This window comes from Atractosteus spatula, chromosome 12, assembly GCF_055471065.1.
Source record: "Atractosteus spatula isolate fAtrSpa1 chromosome 12, fAtrSpa1.hap1, whole genome shotgun sequence".
NCBI classification, from domain to species: Eukaryota; Metazoa; Chordata; class Actinopteri; order Semionotiformes; family Lepisosteidae; genus Atractosteus; species Atractosteus spatula.
The window spans coordinates 4,985,636-5,002,343 of NC_142717.1; the positions used below are offsets into that span (position 1 = coordinate 4,985,636).

The window sequence follows — 16,708 nt, forward strand, 5'->3', positions numbered from 1 at the left end:
GACAGGTCACCTTGCTCTAAGGCCAGCAGCATGGAGCCTCACTGTCCTGTCACTGATGCCGGCATTGTGTCTGCCTGCAGTTTCAGCAGCAGTATGGGTGGCAGATCTGAAACGATCTCTCAGATGGACCAGTCTGATGTGTCGGTCCTGCTCTGGTGTTGTCATTCGAGGGCAACTGGATCTTGGACAGTCATCTGTCCTGCCGGTCTGCTGAAACCTTCTCTGCAGTTGGGACACAGTGGAGCAGCTTACTCCATAGTGTCTGGCAACGCTGGCACATGACAGGCCTGCCTGCAGCATGCCAATGGCCCTCTCCCTTGATTCTGGTGACATTCGAGGCCTAATGGAATGCACAGAAAACCGACTAAGTGTGGCCATTTTCTTGCAGTGACCTAAGCTTTGGATTAAGGCCTTTCAGGCATTGTTCCACCTGAACTTCATTGGTAAAAGTGCTCCTAACGAGCTTTCGTGTGATTGGCAAGCTGCAATGCCTCACTGCACAAGCTGTATTGCTGGTCAGAGAGCTTAAAACAAATTGCCAAATTTTTTGAAAGTACATCAGCTATAACTATAGTATTATCATTTCAGAAAATGTTGCATTTCTTTTTTCCATCAATATATATTGCTGAATACCCTGATATAACGGCAGTTTCCAGTTGAAATGAAAAACCATATAACAGCAAGAGCAACAATTAAAACATGTTTACCCTGAAATCCCCAGTAAAACAGCAGGCTAAAACTAGTCTGTCATTGCTATTTTGACTGCTTGTTGATTTATGAAGTTAAAAACAGAACTGGATTGTGTGGTTTCATTTTTTTTCTTGTTTTGTTATGCAGGTTCTCAAAGGTTTATTGCTTTCAAGTTATGGAAGACCTTAGAATAAGCTGAAAATAATTGATTAGATGAATCTTCTTTAGATCTAATATTGTCTTGCAGTGATATCAAGATACGTGCAAGAACAATTGTACCAGAATCCAAAATTTTAGTTTGAAAATTAATCTGGATAGTATAGAAGATGTGGGAGTATAGAACTATTTACCCAGCCATGTTGCTAATGCCAATACTGTACTTCAGTTTCTTTCAAGTAACAGCTTGGGTGAGAGTCTTGAGCTAATTAGCTACTAACTTATACATTAAGTTAGATGTAAATGCTTTTTTAAATATACGGTAGAAAGCTGGGGCGACATGTTTTATAAACCACAAATTGTGAAAACCCTGATTATTTGACTAATTTTAGTTATTGCACATATGCTGTGTTAGAGATAACTGTTGCGCAACCTAACTTGTACCTTTGTCTCTGCGACGGTGCTAATAAAGCTTTTCTTTCTTGAATCCCCTTCCTTTCTGCTGCAAAGATGGCGGAGTACGATCTGACCACCAAGATCGCGCATTTTTTGGATCGCCATTTGGTGTTCCCTTTGCTGGAATTCTTGTCTGTTAAAGAGGTATTTACGTTTTTGTACAGTTCTATCGTTTTTTGTTGCCGCTTGTTCTTTTCGGTTTGAGAAATGTTGCGGTAAAGCACATTAAAAGCCACGTGTAGTGTTGCCTATCTATTCAATGGAGCCGGCTATGGGACTAGGCCTCTAAATACTTTTAAGATCTTTCGACTTAATTGTAAAAAAAAATAGAAGCAGGTAGTCAAGAAATATTATGGAACACGCTATATAAATGATTAAAAGACCAAGCTTTTGGAATATCCCATTGGATTTTTTAAAATCACAGTTAGGTTTTGTTAATTGTTCTGCAGCCTGCTTACCGGACTTGTCAAAAAGGTTTTACACTTTACATTTTATACCGCTGTTTTAACAAAGTAATTTTTTTATAACAAACAATGCAACAGAGTGTCGTATAATATTTCACGTAAGCCTAGCTAATACACATTTAATTTCGCTGAATTAAAGAAGCATTTCTTGTGGCGCCGGCTTCTGTGTTGCTCTTGTTCTACGTATAATAAGGCTATGAACTGGCTACAAATCTCAGGGAAGTGCCTGTGTGTTTTCGGTAAAGACAACAGTAGTTTTCCATTTCGGAAAGCGACGTCATGTTGCAGTGAATTTCGCCTTACGTATTGATAAAGCACGTTCACTTTGAATTATTGCCGCACCCTTAGTCGCTGATCACACCGGCTAAATGCAAAGTAATTTTACCCCGTGAAACTAACGTAAATAACTAGTGCACCTCTCTTCCTTGATTCATTAAAATCGACCCTTGTGCGTTTCTAATGCTGTGATGTGTGGTGCATTGTATATCATTGTACTCGTGCGTGCCCTTTTATTTTCCGGATCTCGTTACCTTGTAGTGTTAAAGGTGATCCCTAAACCGTGCTGATGAAAAGATGTTGTTCTTGGACAATAAAATGTATATACAATTCAATGCTGGAAACTGAGAATAGTCCCTGTAAGACCAGTCAGAATTCTGCTTATTCTGATAATAGGAAGATCTTTATCTCCAGACTGATGCTCTAAAGCGGTTGTCTTATTTACTGTGCGAGCTCCGAAGCACAAGCTTCAGACTTCTATGTCGTTTAGTCAAAATTATTTTGGTTTTGAAAATAAGACATTTGCGTGACAGTTTTATCTTTTGGGGGTAATGCCACACTTTTTTGACGTCACGAGAACTGACCATAGATCTGAGGATTGCTTTGGCTCATTCCTCTCCTGTTATCATAGTAATCTTAGCAACAAGTAATAGGTTTATTCCATCCTGAAAACAGAAGAAGGAAAACACAATGTTTGGCCGTGGAGCTGAAATGTTCTGATACCACACATAGTAATCTTAAATTGCTTAAATGCATATCATGTTTTATGTGTCTATGTATATATGGTATGTTTGTATGTGTATAGTGTATGAGCAACTCAGGACTCAAATTCCTTGTAAGTGAAAACTTACTTGGCCAATAATCTAACCATTGTAGAGTTGTGTTTTGGGCTCTGGACTCCCCACTAGAGAGAGTGAGTTGTGGGTTCGAATCCCGGCTAGGTTACTGCTGTTGTACCCTAATGCCATGTACTTAACTCCGTTTGCCCCAGTAAATGTCCTTCTGTGTAAGTACATACTCCCCAAGTTGTTTCACAGGACAGTTTGTTCTAACATTTGACTTACCTGGTGGTAAAATGAAGGATGCATCATTTTCTTTATACCCATGTACTGTATTGCATTAAACACTTCATCCATTCATTATGTGACTGGAGAGGGAGAACCGACAGTAAGCAGAACTGCATTTCAGTTACATTCCATCTCTAAATACTGGTGCAGATATTTTGTTGAGACCTAAATGTGTTTTGAATCATTCAAAAACAATGCCTCTTAATCCCTCTTCTGGGCTTTGCAGGATTTTTGGTTGCTGAAATACTCTAGTTAAGTGCATTATTTCCAGTAACTTCAGAACTTTATGCAGTTTCTCTTCAGCTTGCTTATGGAGAATTTGCTGCCTTTATGTATGACTGAACAGCTCTTAATAGGTGATAAATTCATGTTGAACAGACACAGGTAGGAATGACACTATCAGTGTCGCTCTGATGCAGTGTCAAATAAACTCTTAAGGTGATTTTCCGCCTTCTAAGGTCTGATGGTGAAAAATCAGACTGTATTTTAGCTACCACACCAAAATGAGGGCAGTTTAAGTTAAATTTACAATTTAGATAGCTAATTCAAACAGTCATCCCAATAAGAAATCACATTCAACTTTTCAACAGCTGAAAGAAAATAAAAAAAAACCCTCCAATAAAAAATGAAATAAAATGCTCGTGGTTAAGCACTTTGCTGGAATAAAAACCAGAAGAGAGGGGAGTTACCCGGAACTTGGACTGAGAACCACTGTACTAGGGTATTTTTTAAACCAAGGCCTGACTGCAGAAAAGCCTAAACCACCAAGCAGATCAATTACTGGCTGTAATTAGCACTGGTGATTAAGGGCTGGAACAAAAGCTAGCAGAGACAGAGGTTCTTCAGGACCAGGTTCAAGAACTGCTGATTTAAGCAATCAGCAAATAAAAACATTAGTTCCTGGTACTTCTGGATTAAGTGATCAGACCACAGAATATATTGATCCAGAAGTTCTCCTTTATTATGAAAAACAGCATGTTGGTGTCTTTTTTTTACATACGTCTGGAATGCTTAGTCTACCAAACCCTTAGAGAAGAGTGAACCTCCTCTTTATTTTCTCATTTGCTGCAGTACTTTTCCAGGATGTGTCTAGCCAATCCCCGTTGAATACAGAAACTGGTCAGAGTTGGGAGGTCATGGCATGCCAGCCAAGCCTGAAAAGGGACATTTGGGTGCCTACCATGTGTGCTAGAAAGGTTTCTGAGGAGGCAGAAGCAGGGGCGCTGTATAAATGGCTGACCTTGCGTTCTGAATCCAAGCTTCTCTCCCCCTTGAAAAGACAAATTCCTAATGCAAGAAATTGTATATGACCAATAAAGCAATGTTATCTTTTTTGCACACATCCACTATTCCACCAAGTGGTTCAAAGCAGTTAGAACAGTAATACTACATCTCTATACTTTATCTTCCAGCAGGTTGATCAAGGTTGGAATCTTCATTTTTGAGTACACTGCTTTAACACACTCTGCTGCCACCTTAGATAATCTGTGATCCACAGAAGATGGTGATTTTGTTACTCAAATGTCAGCATGTTACCCCAGAATGGCCTCCAAAGCAGATAATTTCCATGCAGATACTAAACTGCAGCTGTTCTGCTTGTGCATGGGTTATTTCGTCTTGGAACTTCTTATCTAGTAGTCACTACAATCTAGAAAATGTACAGGTGAATGTGCTGGTCCTGGGTATGAGTGGTGACCCCTGTCTTCTTGGACCTGGCCCGCCTCTCACCGAGCCAGTTGCCTTTTTTGCATTTTTAAACTTGCATTCTTATTTCACAAGAATGAAATGTGATAAATTTGACTTAGGCAACAGTTTCTGGAGCCAAACTCATGTAAGTTGAGGGCTTTATATTTTTTAACTTTTGTTAGTTTCAATCTGGACTCGTGAGATAAATGTTAAGACATATTTTCATGGAAATATACAGAAAAACACTTAGTACAGCTTTAAATCAAAGAATTTTCAAGGATTGAGAGCAGAAAAAACATCTACCCCCAAAATCAAAGAACTAGCTGAAGCGAATCATTGCATTTCGTTTGCGGTTCGTCTGGGGATCCTTAGTGGTGTGTCCTGTAATTTTTTTTTTCATTTGGATTATTGTTTTTCTTTTACAGATCTACAATGAGAAGGAACTTTTGCAAGGAAAGCTGGACCTTCTCAGCGACACCAACATGGTGGACTTCGCCATGGATGTGTACAAAAATCTGTACCCCGACAAGGAGATTCCCCACTGTGAGCACCTTGTCATCCATTTGCACTTAGCATTGCAAGCAATTCAGGGCTTGCGTCCAAGCCTAAAGTGTTTTCTGTGAATTGGTGTGTCCTTCAGCCACACAGTAATTACATTAACTTCCAGCTTTTGCCTTGGGTATTCCTGGAAATTTGTATGGAACATTATCAGAGATGTTTGAACATTTGTGCTGAGCAGTACTCAATTACAAATCAGAATCCTGCTCCAGAATACTTTCCAGTGTTTGCAAAGGAGGCAGAGAACTTGCCCGAGAGGGGTATAAAGCATGTCACCATTTTAGTGTTTTTTTTCAGTCCTGTTCTCTGACCTTGAGAAAAACAAAGGAAAGATGATGCATGGCTGTTGACAACAGAATTTAAAGCAATCTCATGCCTAATTCTTTCAACTGTAATTGGGAGTACAAACAAAAAGAACTGTTGGTTCTGAAAGTAGGTGTTCATTATAGAAATGTCTGTTTATCATGCAAAGTTAGTTTGTTTTACTGTAGTAATTACAATCGTGGAAGTACTTTGATATAATTTGCACAGACAGTCATTAAGTAAGGATTCCCCAAAACTTACAAAATTATTGCAAATCGTTAAATCATCAGCTTATGTTAGTAATTTTATGAGAAGTCTTAAACTGTTAGAAGAGGCACTAATATTCACACAGGATGCCCAGAGTGCGTATTTACTATTGCAAACCAGCTCCTACCTGATTATGTCCATCTTCTAAATGGGATGGTTTTGACTTTTTTGAAAAGGAAAGAGTATAAATCCAAAGAACATTGTGCCAAATTTCCCCTTTCCTTCTTTTCTTTTTCCACCTCTTGATTTCTAGCCTTGAGGGAGAAGAGAACTACAGTTGTGGCGCAACTGAAGCAACTGCAGTCTGAAACAGAGCCCATTGTGAAAATGTTTGAAGATCCAGAAACCACCAGGCAGATGCAGTCCACGAGGTAAGGGCTCCTTGCGTGTAAGTTGACTAACCTGAAGTTATATATTAGCAAATCTATCCCAGCTTGCCTCTTAATGGTATAATTAAGTACAAGATACTCCAGCCATGGCCCACAAGACATGCTTTCTAGACACAATGCAATAGGTTCAGTCACCTTGCATTAGTTACCTGATAATTTGTCTTACATCCTTAACTTCAGCTTTAAAGTAATTGAGCAGTTTGACTTGCTTTGTTAACATTACCATTCTGATTAGCAACAACGATAAAACATAGGAAGTAATGATCGCGGTGATTAAAATCGAGTTAATGTGCTTTCAAGTGGACACTGGGCATTTTAAACCCCTTAGGGAATTCTTTTACTGATAATGACACATGGTCTCTTGAAGTTGTAAAATTAAAGCATAATGATAATCACTACAATGTATTTAATGGTAGAATGTTGGTATAGCTAGTTTGCAACAGTCATTTGGAAGCAGGATAATATGAATGATGGGTGGCTGATGTGAGAACGTGACGATTAAACCCAGTCGCTGCGGTTTGTGAATATTTTACGTTTCTTCGTAATAAAAAGTTCATCCTCGATAAAATAAAACGAAATGTATAATGCTGTGAATTCAGCATTCTTGAATTTGCCTGTTCGCGGTTCGGTCTGGCCAGCGGAGTCTGGGATGAGAGAAGAGCAGGGTGGGATGAAACCCAGCCGAAGGTTTGTTTAACTGCGAACTTTCAAGTTAGCGGTGCAACAGGCGAGGATGGCGAGACGAATCCAGCAAGCCTGCTGCCCCCCCCCCCCCAAGCACTTGCTACTCAGGGTCCTCATCTCAGCGCGGTCTTGTTTTTCTGTTGTAACGGACACTCCTGGGGAATGACAGGCTGGCGAGGACTTTACAGGCTCTCTTCCAGTTTTATTGCCCGTTTCATTACAGTGGGACGTGCTGATCACAGAGAAAAAGTGCAGGAATCCGCTAAATGCAAGAATTCATGATATCATCACCGATCACTATAAGTCTGTGGTTACCGTTGTTTTTTAGCTGATTGGTTATTTAAATTAACTTAAAGACAGTGCATTAGTACTTTATTTATATAGGTAGTGTTACTTATCTTTTAAGTATGTATTCCATGTACTGTTTACATTATGTGACAGTACAGTGGAGGAGTTGATTATATGCGAATTGGGCTATTTAAGACTATAGAGACCTTAATATATATATAAAATCATGTATGTTCCGGGGAATTTGTTCTTAAACATTTATAGCCAAAGCCTGTTTTTACAATCGCTGTCCTCATTTGGGTAGATTTCGTAGTAAGACTTCACACCCAAACAAACCCCGGATTCTTAACATTTCACTCAACTGTTAATATGCAACCGATATTTTCTGGCATTGGTAGTAATCGTAGCGAGTGTTTTTTACTTTATAGAATTTTGTGAATGCTGATGAATGGGGTGAAATCTAAGTATTTGGTCAATTAAATAGGAATGTTACTTTGAAAATAAATTGTTTTGCACGTTAGCCTTTCTTTTCAGTTTCATTGAATGGGTCACTGTTACTATCTGCAAATTGTGACTAAAAAAAAAAAGTTGTGGTTACTGTTGTTTACTGAAGCTATTTAGTCCTTCCAGACAGCACCATGATTAAAATATTTTGGTCAAATTTAACCTTCAGCATTTGTTTGGATTCTTGGCCTGAAGCTATAAGATTTGCCCAAGATATTTTTTCATCATAAACTAGATCCAGGATAAATTCACATTTTTTTGGTGTTGGTTAACGTCTTCTTTTTTTTTTAATGACCCATGTTGTAGTTAGCAAATTGTATTCACTTCATTTTTGTATGTAATCTTGTATATGATTCTAGCACTCGGCAATTATTTTTAAGACCTAGTTGGACAAACACAAGATTTGGTTCAGTTGTTGGGACAGTACTCTTCAGATCAAGGAATTCTAACCCTGCTAGAAAGCAGATTTTACAGTACTGCTTTGGGTTACATCTTCATTCTCAAAAAAAACATCAAAACATGTTGAGAGCAATTAAACAGGTGATTTGTCAAATTCAGTCATTTGGAGATTAAGGTCTTCTAAGTAATAGTAATTGAGACTTCATCCATCAGAAATGAAAGTTGTCATTTTTAATATATATGTTAAGATCAAGTGACTTGCAGTTGTTGCTAATCGACGGGCGTAAGGTTACCTGTAAATTCTACTAGACTGGGGTTTCCATGATCAAGATTGGACACATTTTTCTTCTTAAGAGCAGTTTGGTTTGTCCGCTATTTAATTTAAGCTTAAATTAATAAGAGTGGTATAGGGGTAAAATAACGAATGCAAAGACAAAATTATTATTAAAATTTAAATTCCTTAATAGGTTAAGTCCTTGGGCACCAAAAAGAAGAAAATGGCAGTGCTGTGTAAACAGGGTTTTGTTTTCTTTATTTTGCCATTCACTATAATTAGGTTCATGAGCAGCATATGGAACATTTTTTGGTTCCATAAAGTTATTTTTGTTATGGAAGGGGTTTTTCAATATGGAAAGGAACACAAACCAAATATATCAGTATAGCTGAAATAATGCTGTAAAGTGTGTATATATGCGGACTTGTTACATAACTTAAGAGTTCAAAATTAATTTAAAATGATTATTTCAAAGGAGTGTTGCAGTAAAAACGTCGCAGACACAGTTTAATCTCTTTGCTGCCAGAGAATTTTGGAATGCTTTTAAAATGCACAATTTTAAATTTACAGAATTTAGTTTTCCAGGTTTAAGGTTTTTTTTAATTGACCAAAGGTTTTAAGGTATGTTTTAAGGTCTGAATTGATGTATCAATCATTAAATAGGCCTACCAGTAAATCCTTTAAGGTCAGAATATTTAATTCTCATTAAACATTGGGTTCAGTAAGTTTTGAAGGATGTGGTATTCCCTCAAAATTGTTTTATTTCTTTTGTTCCCATTTAATTTTGGCTAAAGATAAAAATGTGGTTAAATACTAGAGTACATTTAATAAAACTGCATGCAAGGCATTCTGGTTCTAGTTAGTAACCTCTTTGATATATGGTTTACTCCAGATATTGACAGCTTGGTGACTCGATTGTTAAGCAGCATAAGAGAAGGAAACAACATAACAGTTTAAAACATATGATGATGGGGATATTGGTTAACCTAGATCTTTTTCTCCAAGAATGCGTAACTTACGATCTTATTAAATTAGAATCAAATGTTTAATATCAAATATTAAAGTTCATTAGGGCACCAATTTCAGTGGGAAGTTCATTTTGTTTCAGATGCATTGTTCCACACTCTTGGCATGTTTTTATCACATTGATTTCATCGTTTTTTGAAATAGTTTGTGCATACTGTCATAGCCACGTGGATTTACGTGCCTGACAATAGGACATTTCCAGATGTATCCTGTAGAAAGCACAGCAGCTATGCACGTGCTTCTTTGTGCGCAAACAGTGTTCTTGGAGTTTCCTGCTGTACATCATGAGGGCTACAACTCGCGATGGTGAGAAATACTAAAGCAGAAACACCATCCACATACACGGAACACAAAAGTAATGAGAAGCCTTCCTAAATGAACAGAGATTAATATGGCCAGAGATTAAAATGGCAGCAGCTGTTAGATTGCAGTAAAACTGTAAATAGTATGTAGTAAAGGGGGGTTTTATAAACATTCTTTGAACATCCCACAAATAGAGTAAACTTACCTCCTCCAACTGAGTTTTGTGAGCCGACTCATTCGGTTCCCTTTTCATTAGGAGTCGGCCACATTTGAAAGGAATTGCCATGTGGTGAGCTTGGTTGCAAGCCCAAGTTTATTCATCGACTGTTACTGGTGGGTTGGCACTGCTGTCACATGGTCAACAGTTGGTCCTCATTTCCCATTTCATGTCAGGAAGGCATTTCTTCTGGTACGCTTAAAGCATGGTACGCTAATGTGCACCAAACATCTATAATTGCTTTATAGCATGCTGACCAATTGGTTTATATAATTTGTTCTTAACCATCAATTACAAGGCAACAGGCTTTCTCTCTATCATTAAATCAAAGTTGCACGTCAGTCTTCAGGGAAGATTCCTCTGATATTCTTTATTCAGTCCAGCACTGTTGATAAAGTACAGTGGGAAACATAATACAGGCTGTATTAAGATTCTTTTAAGGTAGCGGTATTAAAAAATAAAAAAAAATTAAATTAAGGTGGGGTGTTTTCTTTTTTTTCAGGGATGGACGAATGCTGTTTGACTATCTGGCAGAGAAGCACAATGTAAGTAGGCTTTCCTGGTTTCTTCACATGTATTTTTAGTTTTTTCCTGTACGTGACTTGTATTTGAACTGGATGTTGGGGGGGAAAATAAAATCAAGACTTCCCACAGCCTAGTATACTTGGTTTTCAAAAGCTTTAGACTGTTGTAGATATTTACATTGTGTGGCTGTTACAAAACAGCTAGACAGTATTTGGTCTTGCCTCAAAAATGCAAGAGTTTCATATTCATTTAACGCCCTTCCTCAGTGCTTCTTGCTGTCTGCCAGCCACTGACCTGGTTCCTCTTGGTTATACAGCTCAAGAACAAGCGCCAGAGTACTGAGCCTGTCAAAGCTTTTAGGTCCTGCCACCAGACCCTTCGGTTTAAATAAACCCAAAATCCTGTCTCATAACGCCATGTTCAGCTGCAGCTTTACAAATATTTGTAAACTAGTTTTAATTTTCTTGAAATCCTTATTTTAGCTCTTGGCGAATTTGCGGGCTTTTGTGTAGGTGGGTGTTTTAGCAAGCCTTTCAACAAAGTTAACCTCGCCTTCAAGAACTGCATTGATGTCACGATTGCATAATTGCATAAAAGCTAGAGCTAATGGAGCCTGATTTGGCCAGCCGACAAACCAAACTCATTTTCATATCTTAAATACGGTGCTTAGCATTTGCCACCTCTTAATGTTACACTTTTTCTGCTCAAAGAGCTTTTCTGCTTTGTTCCACCATTTTCTGTAGAACCCTCAGTCTCATTAAAATACTTTAATTGTCTTTTTCCCCGCAGTCCACAAGGCAGGATTGTATGGCCTTCTTCATCCCAAAGCATGCTTACTTTGAATGTTGATTTAGGTTTAGCACTGGTATACAGTAAGGTAGGACCATGCGCCTAAATTGGAGCAAATGGATAGGTAATTCTAGGCAAATTGTTTTGACCTGCATAGATTAATAAAAGTGCCCTTAAACAACATAAATGCCAATGGCGGTATTCTCCCCGAATGTATTTTTTACTGCCAGCTTGCTGCATTCTTTAAGAAAAACTGGATGTTTTCAGTAGTCCATGACCATCAGAAGTGCAGCGTTCAGGATCACCCTTTTGGGTGCTTTATAGTGTGGTCGTGCTTGTGCTTTCTTTTCATTGCATCAAGATGATTTCTGTAGAGGCTTCCAGCGTTGTTTTACTTTGGAGGCTCATTGTCATCATCCTGCCTGAATTTTCCTTTATAGTTCCGTCAGGAGTATCTGGATACCCTGTACAGATATGCCAAGTTCCAGTATGAATGTGGAAATTACTCTGGAGCTGCAGAATACCTCTATTTCTTCCGTGTTCTGGTAAGGAATTTTAAAACGTAACTTTTTTTTTTAAATGCCACATGAGAGCAGGCTTCTAATGATATTGCTGGAAAATAATACACTGTTGTGGTGCTTAAGAACTTGTCAATATATGTTTTTAGCTTCTCCAATGTACAGCAGCCCTAATAATGAATTGGTCCTTAGTGGGTCAGGTATTTTGAAGTACCTCATCACTCTTCACAATGTTTAAGGAAGTCAGAAATCTGACTTGTCAAGGAAATCAACACGGCAACCAAGTGCTGCTCAGTGAAGAGTCATTGTCATTTCTATTTAAACAGTTTTTAAGATTGCGTTACATGAAAGTTGGCACATTAAAGCGCAAAATACAATATGATTTTGGCTTAAAGAGTAAGAGCTATTAAAATAAACTACAGTATTGTCTTTATGAATGAGAAATGTTTGAAAACAAATTTCAAGATCTCAACACAAAGGACGGAGCCAATTAGTTTTACCAGTTAAGACTACTATTTACAAATTGGCGCCATCAGCTGCGTTTAAATTTAATGAGTCTTTGTCTAATGGACAAAAAAATCTTTCAGCTGAGGCTTCTCTTGGAAACCTTAGTTCAGAAAAAAATTCACAGCATGAGCATAAATGGTTGTTTTTTTTTTATGATGTGGCTTTTTTAGTACAGGACAATGCCAAGTACCATAAATTAAAAATATTATTCATGTACTTAGCATTTGTATAACACAGCATTTAAAAAACAAAAAACGACAGGATGCTTTTTGTTCTTTTGGTACCTAGAACAATTGTACAGAAATGCCACCGATTACTTTCTTGTTGGCAGAATTTGCGTTCAGCCACGGTTTGGTTTGTAACTTGCCTAGTCTGTTTCACTTTCCAAGGCTAAGTGAAGAAATTATAGTTCTTGATCAGTGATTTAAGCACGTACGTTACATGTTATTCATTCTGATTATATACGATAGGCAGCTTTTGGCAAAGAGTGGTAATGTTTTAAGTGTAGGTTTCTGTCTTTGTCCCTCCTAGTATGAGTTGTCAAAGAGGTAATTACTTTGCGCCAGTATGAAAACCAAATGTCAGTGAATCAGAGAACAATCTGTTAGTGAACCACTTCATGCTTCTGAATTTTTAGTAAAAGAGTGATACATTTGTGGTTGCGTTACCTCTGAGTTGTTCATTTAAAGAAAGTAAAGATAAACTTTTCCAATGGAAGTACTTTGTGACATCAAATGTTATGTGGTCAGATAGCAGTTTATACACTAATCCAAGTTAAAAAAAAAACCTGTGCTTACACAGATATGTTTATTTACGAATCAGAGCATAAAATGGTATAAATAGATAAACTAATGTTGATGATTTAAGGTCACTATCTCATACTGCTTAGTGCGTCATGTAAACATAAAACATAAATGTTGTGGTTCTCACCATACTGCCATATAATGCAACTTTTTACATAATGTTTATGAAAGGCTGTTTGAAATAGCCAAACCTAATTAATTTTTAATTTTTGGGATGCATCAGTCCACTCATAAGACATTTGCAACCAAAAATAGATGAGATCCATCTATCCATTCATTGTTTTCTAACTGCCTCATCCAATGCAGGGAAGCTGTCTCGACAAGCAGGGGTTGCCAGTCCATCGCAGGGCACACATAGGCATAAACTGAGACACGCACACACGCGCTAGGGCCAGTTTTTTACAAGCTTATTAGCCTACCAGTATGTCTGTATGACTGGGAAGGGAAACCGGGCCACCCGCCAGAAATGTACACAAACACAGTGGAGACATACAAACTACCTGCAAGTTCCTACCCATTTGCTTTAATGAAGAGAGTGAACTTAAATAAACCAAAAGGAAAGTAATTCTGCAACGTTTGGAGCTGAAGCGTTTATTGACGTATCAAAGTTTGGAACACCAGTAATCATTGTTATAGCAGTATGATGTTGAATAAGTTACAGTGATGTTGAATAATAGCAATTAAAGACTGCTTGGTTACTTCAGGTTGGTTTTCTAATTATTTTATCGGATTGATTTTTGGAAAATATTGTATGAGAACAGTTTAACTGGAATATGGTGTGCAATCTTAACAAGTCCCATATGCCAGAAACTACATTTCCCTACAATATTCTAGGATAATGAGGGCATCACTAAAAGATGAGAAAAATGGTAAATGCCAGTTTAAAGTCTCATTGATACCGAATGCTTTCATGATATTTACTGCAGTAATTTTAGTTATTTAATAGCTTTGCTTGTTACCTTTGCCAAGATAACGTTGAACCGTCCAGATTTTTCTTTAAACTGGTGATGGCGAGATTCAGCAAACCTTAAAATGGAAAACAAAATTGTTTGTTTTTTCTTCTTTGCTCACTGCAGTCCTTGAGATATACTGGTGGCCATGGTTTTGTTTCTTGTATTGGATTCAGATGGTAATTTTGTTACTGTGGCTTAAAATGATTGATGCTTGAGGTCTTGATTTTTCTGTCCTGCATGACACTCTATGAGCCACAAAACTCTCCATGATATTGGGGTGTTGCATTGTTCAATATTTGGGAGTTATTTATAGGAGAATTTAAAAGGTTTGTGACAGAAGATTTAACCCAGGCAGTTCATAGGTGCAGTGACATGTCTGCAATAAATACACTTCCTGTGTCTTTTTTTGCAAGCTTCTGCAGCCATTAGTCATTCTCCCAGGTGCCTTTTCATTCATCTGAGCTTGTGATAAAAGATGTATTAATTTTCCTAATTTATTGCCAATTTTACCCTAATTGATTGAAAGCCCCACTACAAAGGTCATCCATGTAACTAGCAACACTAAATTAAGCTTAAAACCACTATCATATTTTATAAACTTGGAAATTTATCATCTGGAATTGCACACATGCTAATTTGATGATCTTGTTAGCCTTACATTAAACTGGAAATGAAATATGACCATCCTAAGATTTTTTTAGTACGTGAGTTTTAGCATACAGTGATGGCTCTCAAAGATTAATCTGTGTGCGGAACTACAAATGAACATCTCCATTTGAGAAAAGGCTGTATGCAAGACATTATAAATACTGTGTAATAGTTTGCCTAATAGTTGCATAATTTATGGTATATTGTAATCATTTGAAGTATATTTAAATCAAACCTGGCTTGCCATAGGAAATGAGTTCAACACCCCTCGTCTGTGGTATAGTAGCATGTGTGGCTAGTGTTGGAACCAATGCAAACTGTACACCTGTGATGCATGTTTCCTGCGAGTTGCTGCTGTTTGGGATTATTCCCCACTCCTGTCACGTAGTGGGGGTGCATGCAGGCACCTTCTCACCTTTCTCTTAACGCCACATGCTGTCCCAGCTCATCCCAAAAATGTTCAGGGAGGCTTGCTAAAAACCCATCGTTAGACAAGTAGCACGATACGTTCTCCTATTGGAGTGTTAAGTCAGCGATATAAGCCTGTATCCATATATCAATTTAAATATAGGATACTGCTTTTCAAGGAGAACAATTGGCAAGCTGTCTGCTGCAACAACATTAAAGACTCCTGTCACATGATGGCGGTCTTCACTGAGGGGGCACTGGAGCTCCAGCTCGGATCATATAGACCGTTTCACTGCTCTGCTTTCAAATAAGCTGGCATGTACAGTGCATGAGTTTGAACCTCATAAATGTTGGGTTTGTAGCAGGCTAAGATGAATGGGGCTGGAAACGTGTCACTTACTTATTCATACCACGGTAAACCGTCAGCTTGGTAATGTGGTATAAAAAAAATGTTGACGGTTTCCAAATTGCTCGAGTCCACATTGCGGTTAACCATGAAACCGGTATACCGTGACAACTGTGTTTGGCAGTGCTGGGAGCACTTTTTGTAATGGCGGTTGGACATTCTCAGCTAACAGTGATCCACAGTCACTGGAAGGGATTCTAAAGTACTGTACATGTCAAAGGAAAAGTTCTCCATGGCCACCTGTTGTAGTAGGTGAGTGCATATTGTTCCACTGAGGATCTTTACTTTTACTAGATTGACCCCCTTTTTTAGTTTATAGACATACATTTAAAAAAATAGGTACCTGTCAGACCTGCACAGCTGTTGGATCAAAACTAACCTTTGTAAGTTAATCTGATGTCCTTGCGATGCCCAAGTAATTTTTCCTTTGTAAATTAGTGTCATAATTTATGGTTGTCTTATTTCTGTGCCCGTTTCATGCAAAAAAATGTTCATGATAAAGTTCCCTGATTTATATTTTCTCCAGTCCAGTTTGCTAAACTGAGGGTCTCATTGATGAAAGTCAGGAGGCTCCCTTTTCTCTTCTCACATTCATAATAGATTAAGATTTATTACAAATAAAAGATCAATTTAACAGACATCACACAAAAATAATAGACAGTAAGGTAAAAGTCCTGTTGGAGCTATTTTAGTTCCTAATGTTTTTGATTGGGACTGTTTTACGTTTATCTGGGAAAGTGTACGACATGTACTGTTCTTTAAAATGGTCTACCCCTTTTTATACTACAGTTAAGTACATATTCTGTTTCTTTTTAATTACTTTATAAATGGAGAGCAAAAATGGCTCAGTGTAAAGCAGCTGTTTATGTCCTCTGTTCGAGTGAATGCTGATTGAGTGAATGCTCTTGAACTTATGAAAAGAATACATTTTAGTCGTGTATTAAAGATTCTTTACTAGTTGAATACTTTGGAAATCAGATAATATGAAAGTAGGTCTGTGGGAAGATAATTGCAGTTCATTGAGAGTACTGGCAGTATCTGCATTACACATGTGTACTTATATCCTCTATAAACAAAGGATTCATTGCTCGGTTCTGGTGTTTTGTGGCTGTTTTCCCACTGCCATCAAAAATATGTGAAAGAC

The 16,708-nt window shown here is 37.8% G+C and overlaps 1 protein-coding gene across 1 annotated transcript in view; it reads left to right on the forward strand.

Moving 5' to 3' along the window:
* The first annotated feature begins 1,290 nt into the window (after window positions 1–1,290).
* LOC148822588 (eukaryotic translation initiation factor 3 subunit E-B) overlaps window positions 1,291–16,708 on the forward strand; it is a 47,673-nt gene continuing 32,255 nt past the window's right edge. The window contains exons 1-5 of the mRNA XM_088929212.1: window positions 1,291–1,446; window positions 5,221–5,338; window positions 6,177–6,294; window positions 10,510–10,552; window positions 11,762–11,866. Coding sequence (XP_088785338.1) covers window positions 1,357–1,446; window positions 5,221–5,338; window positions 6,177–6,294; window positions 10,510–10,552; window positions 11,762–11,866 — 474 coding nt within the window. The 5' untranslated portion in view covers window positions 1,291–1,356. The remainder of the gene's footprint in view (window positions 1,447–5,220; window positions 5,339–6,176; window positions 6,295–10,509; window positions 10,553–11,761; window positions 11,867–16,708) is intronic.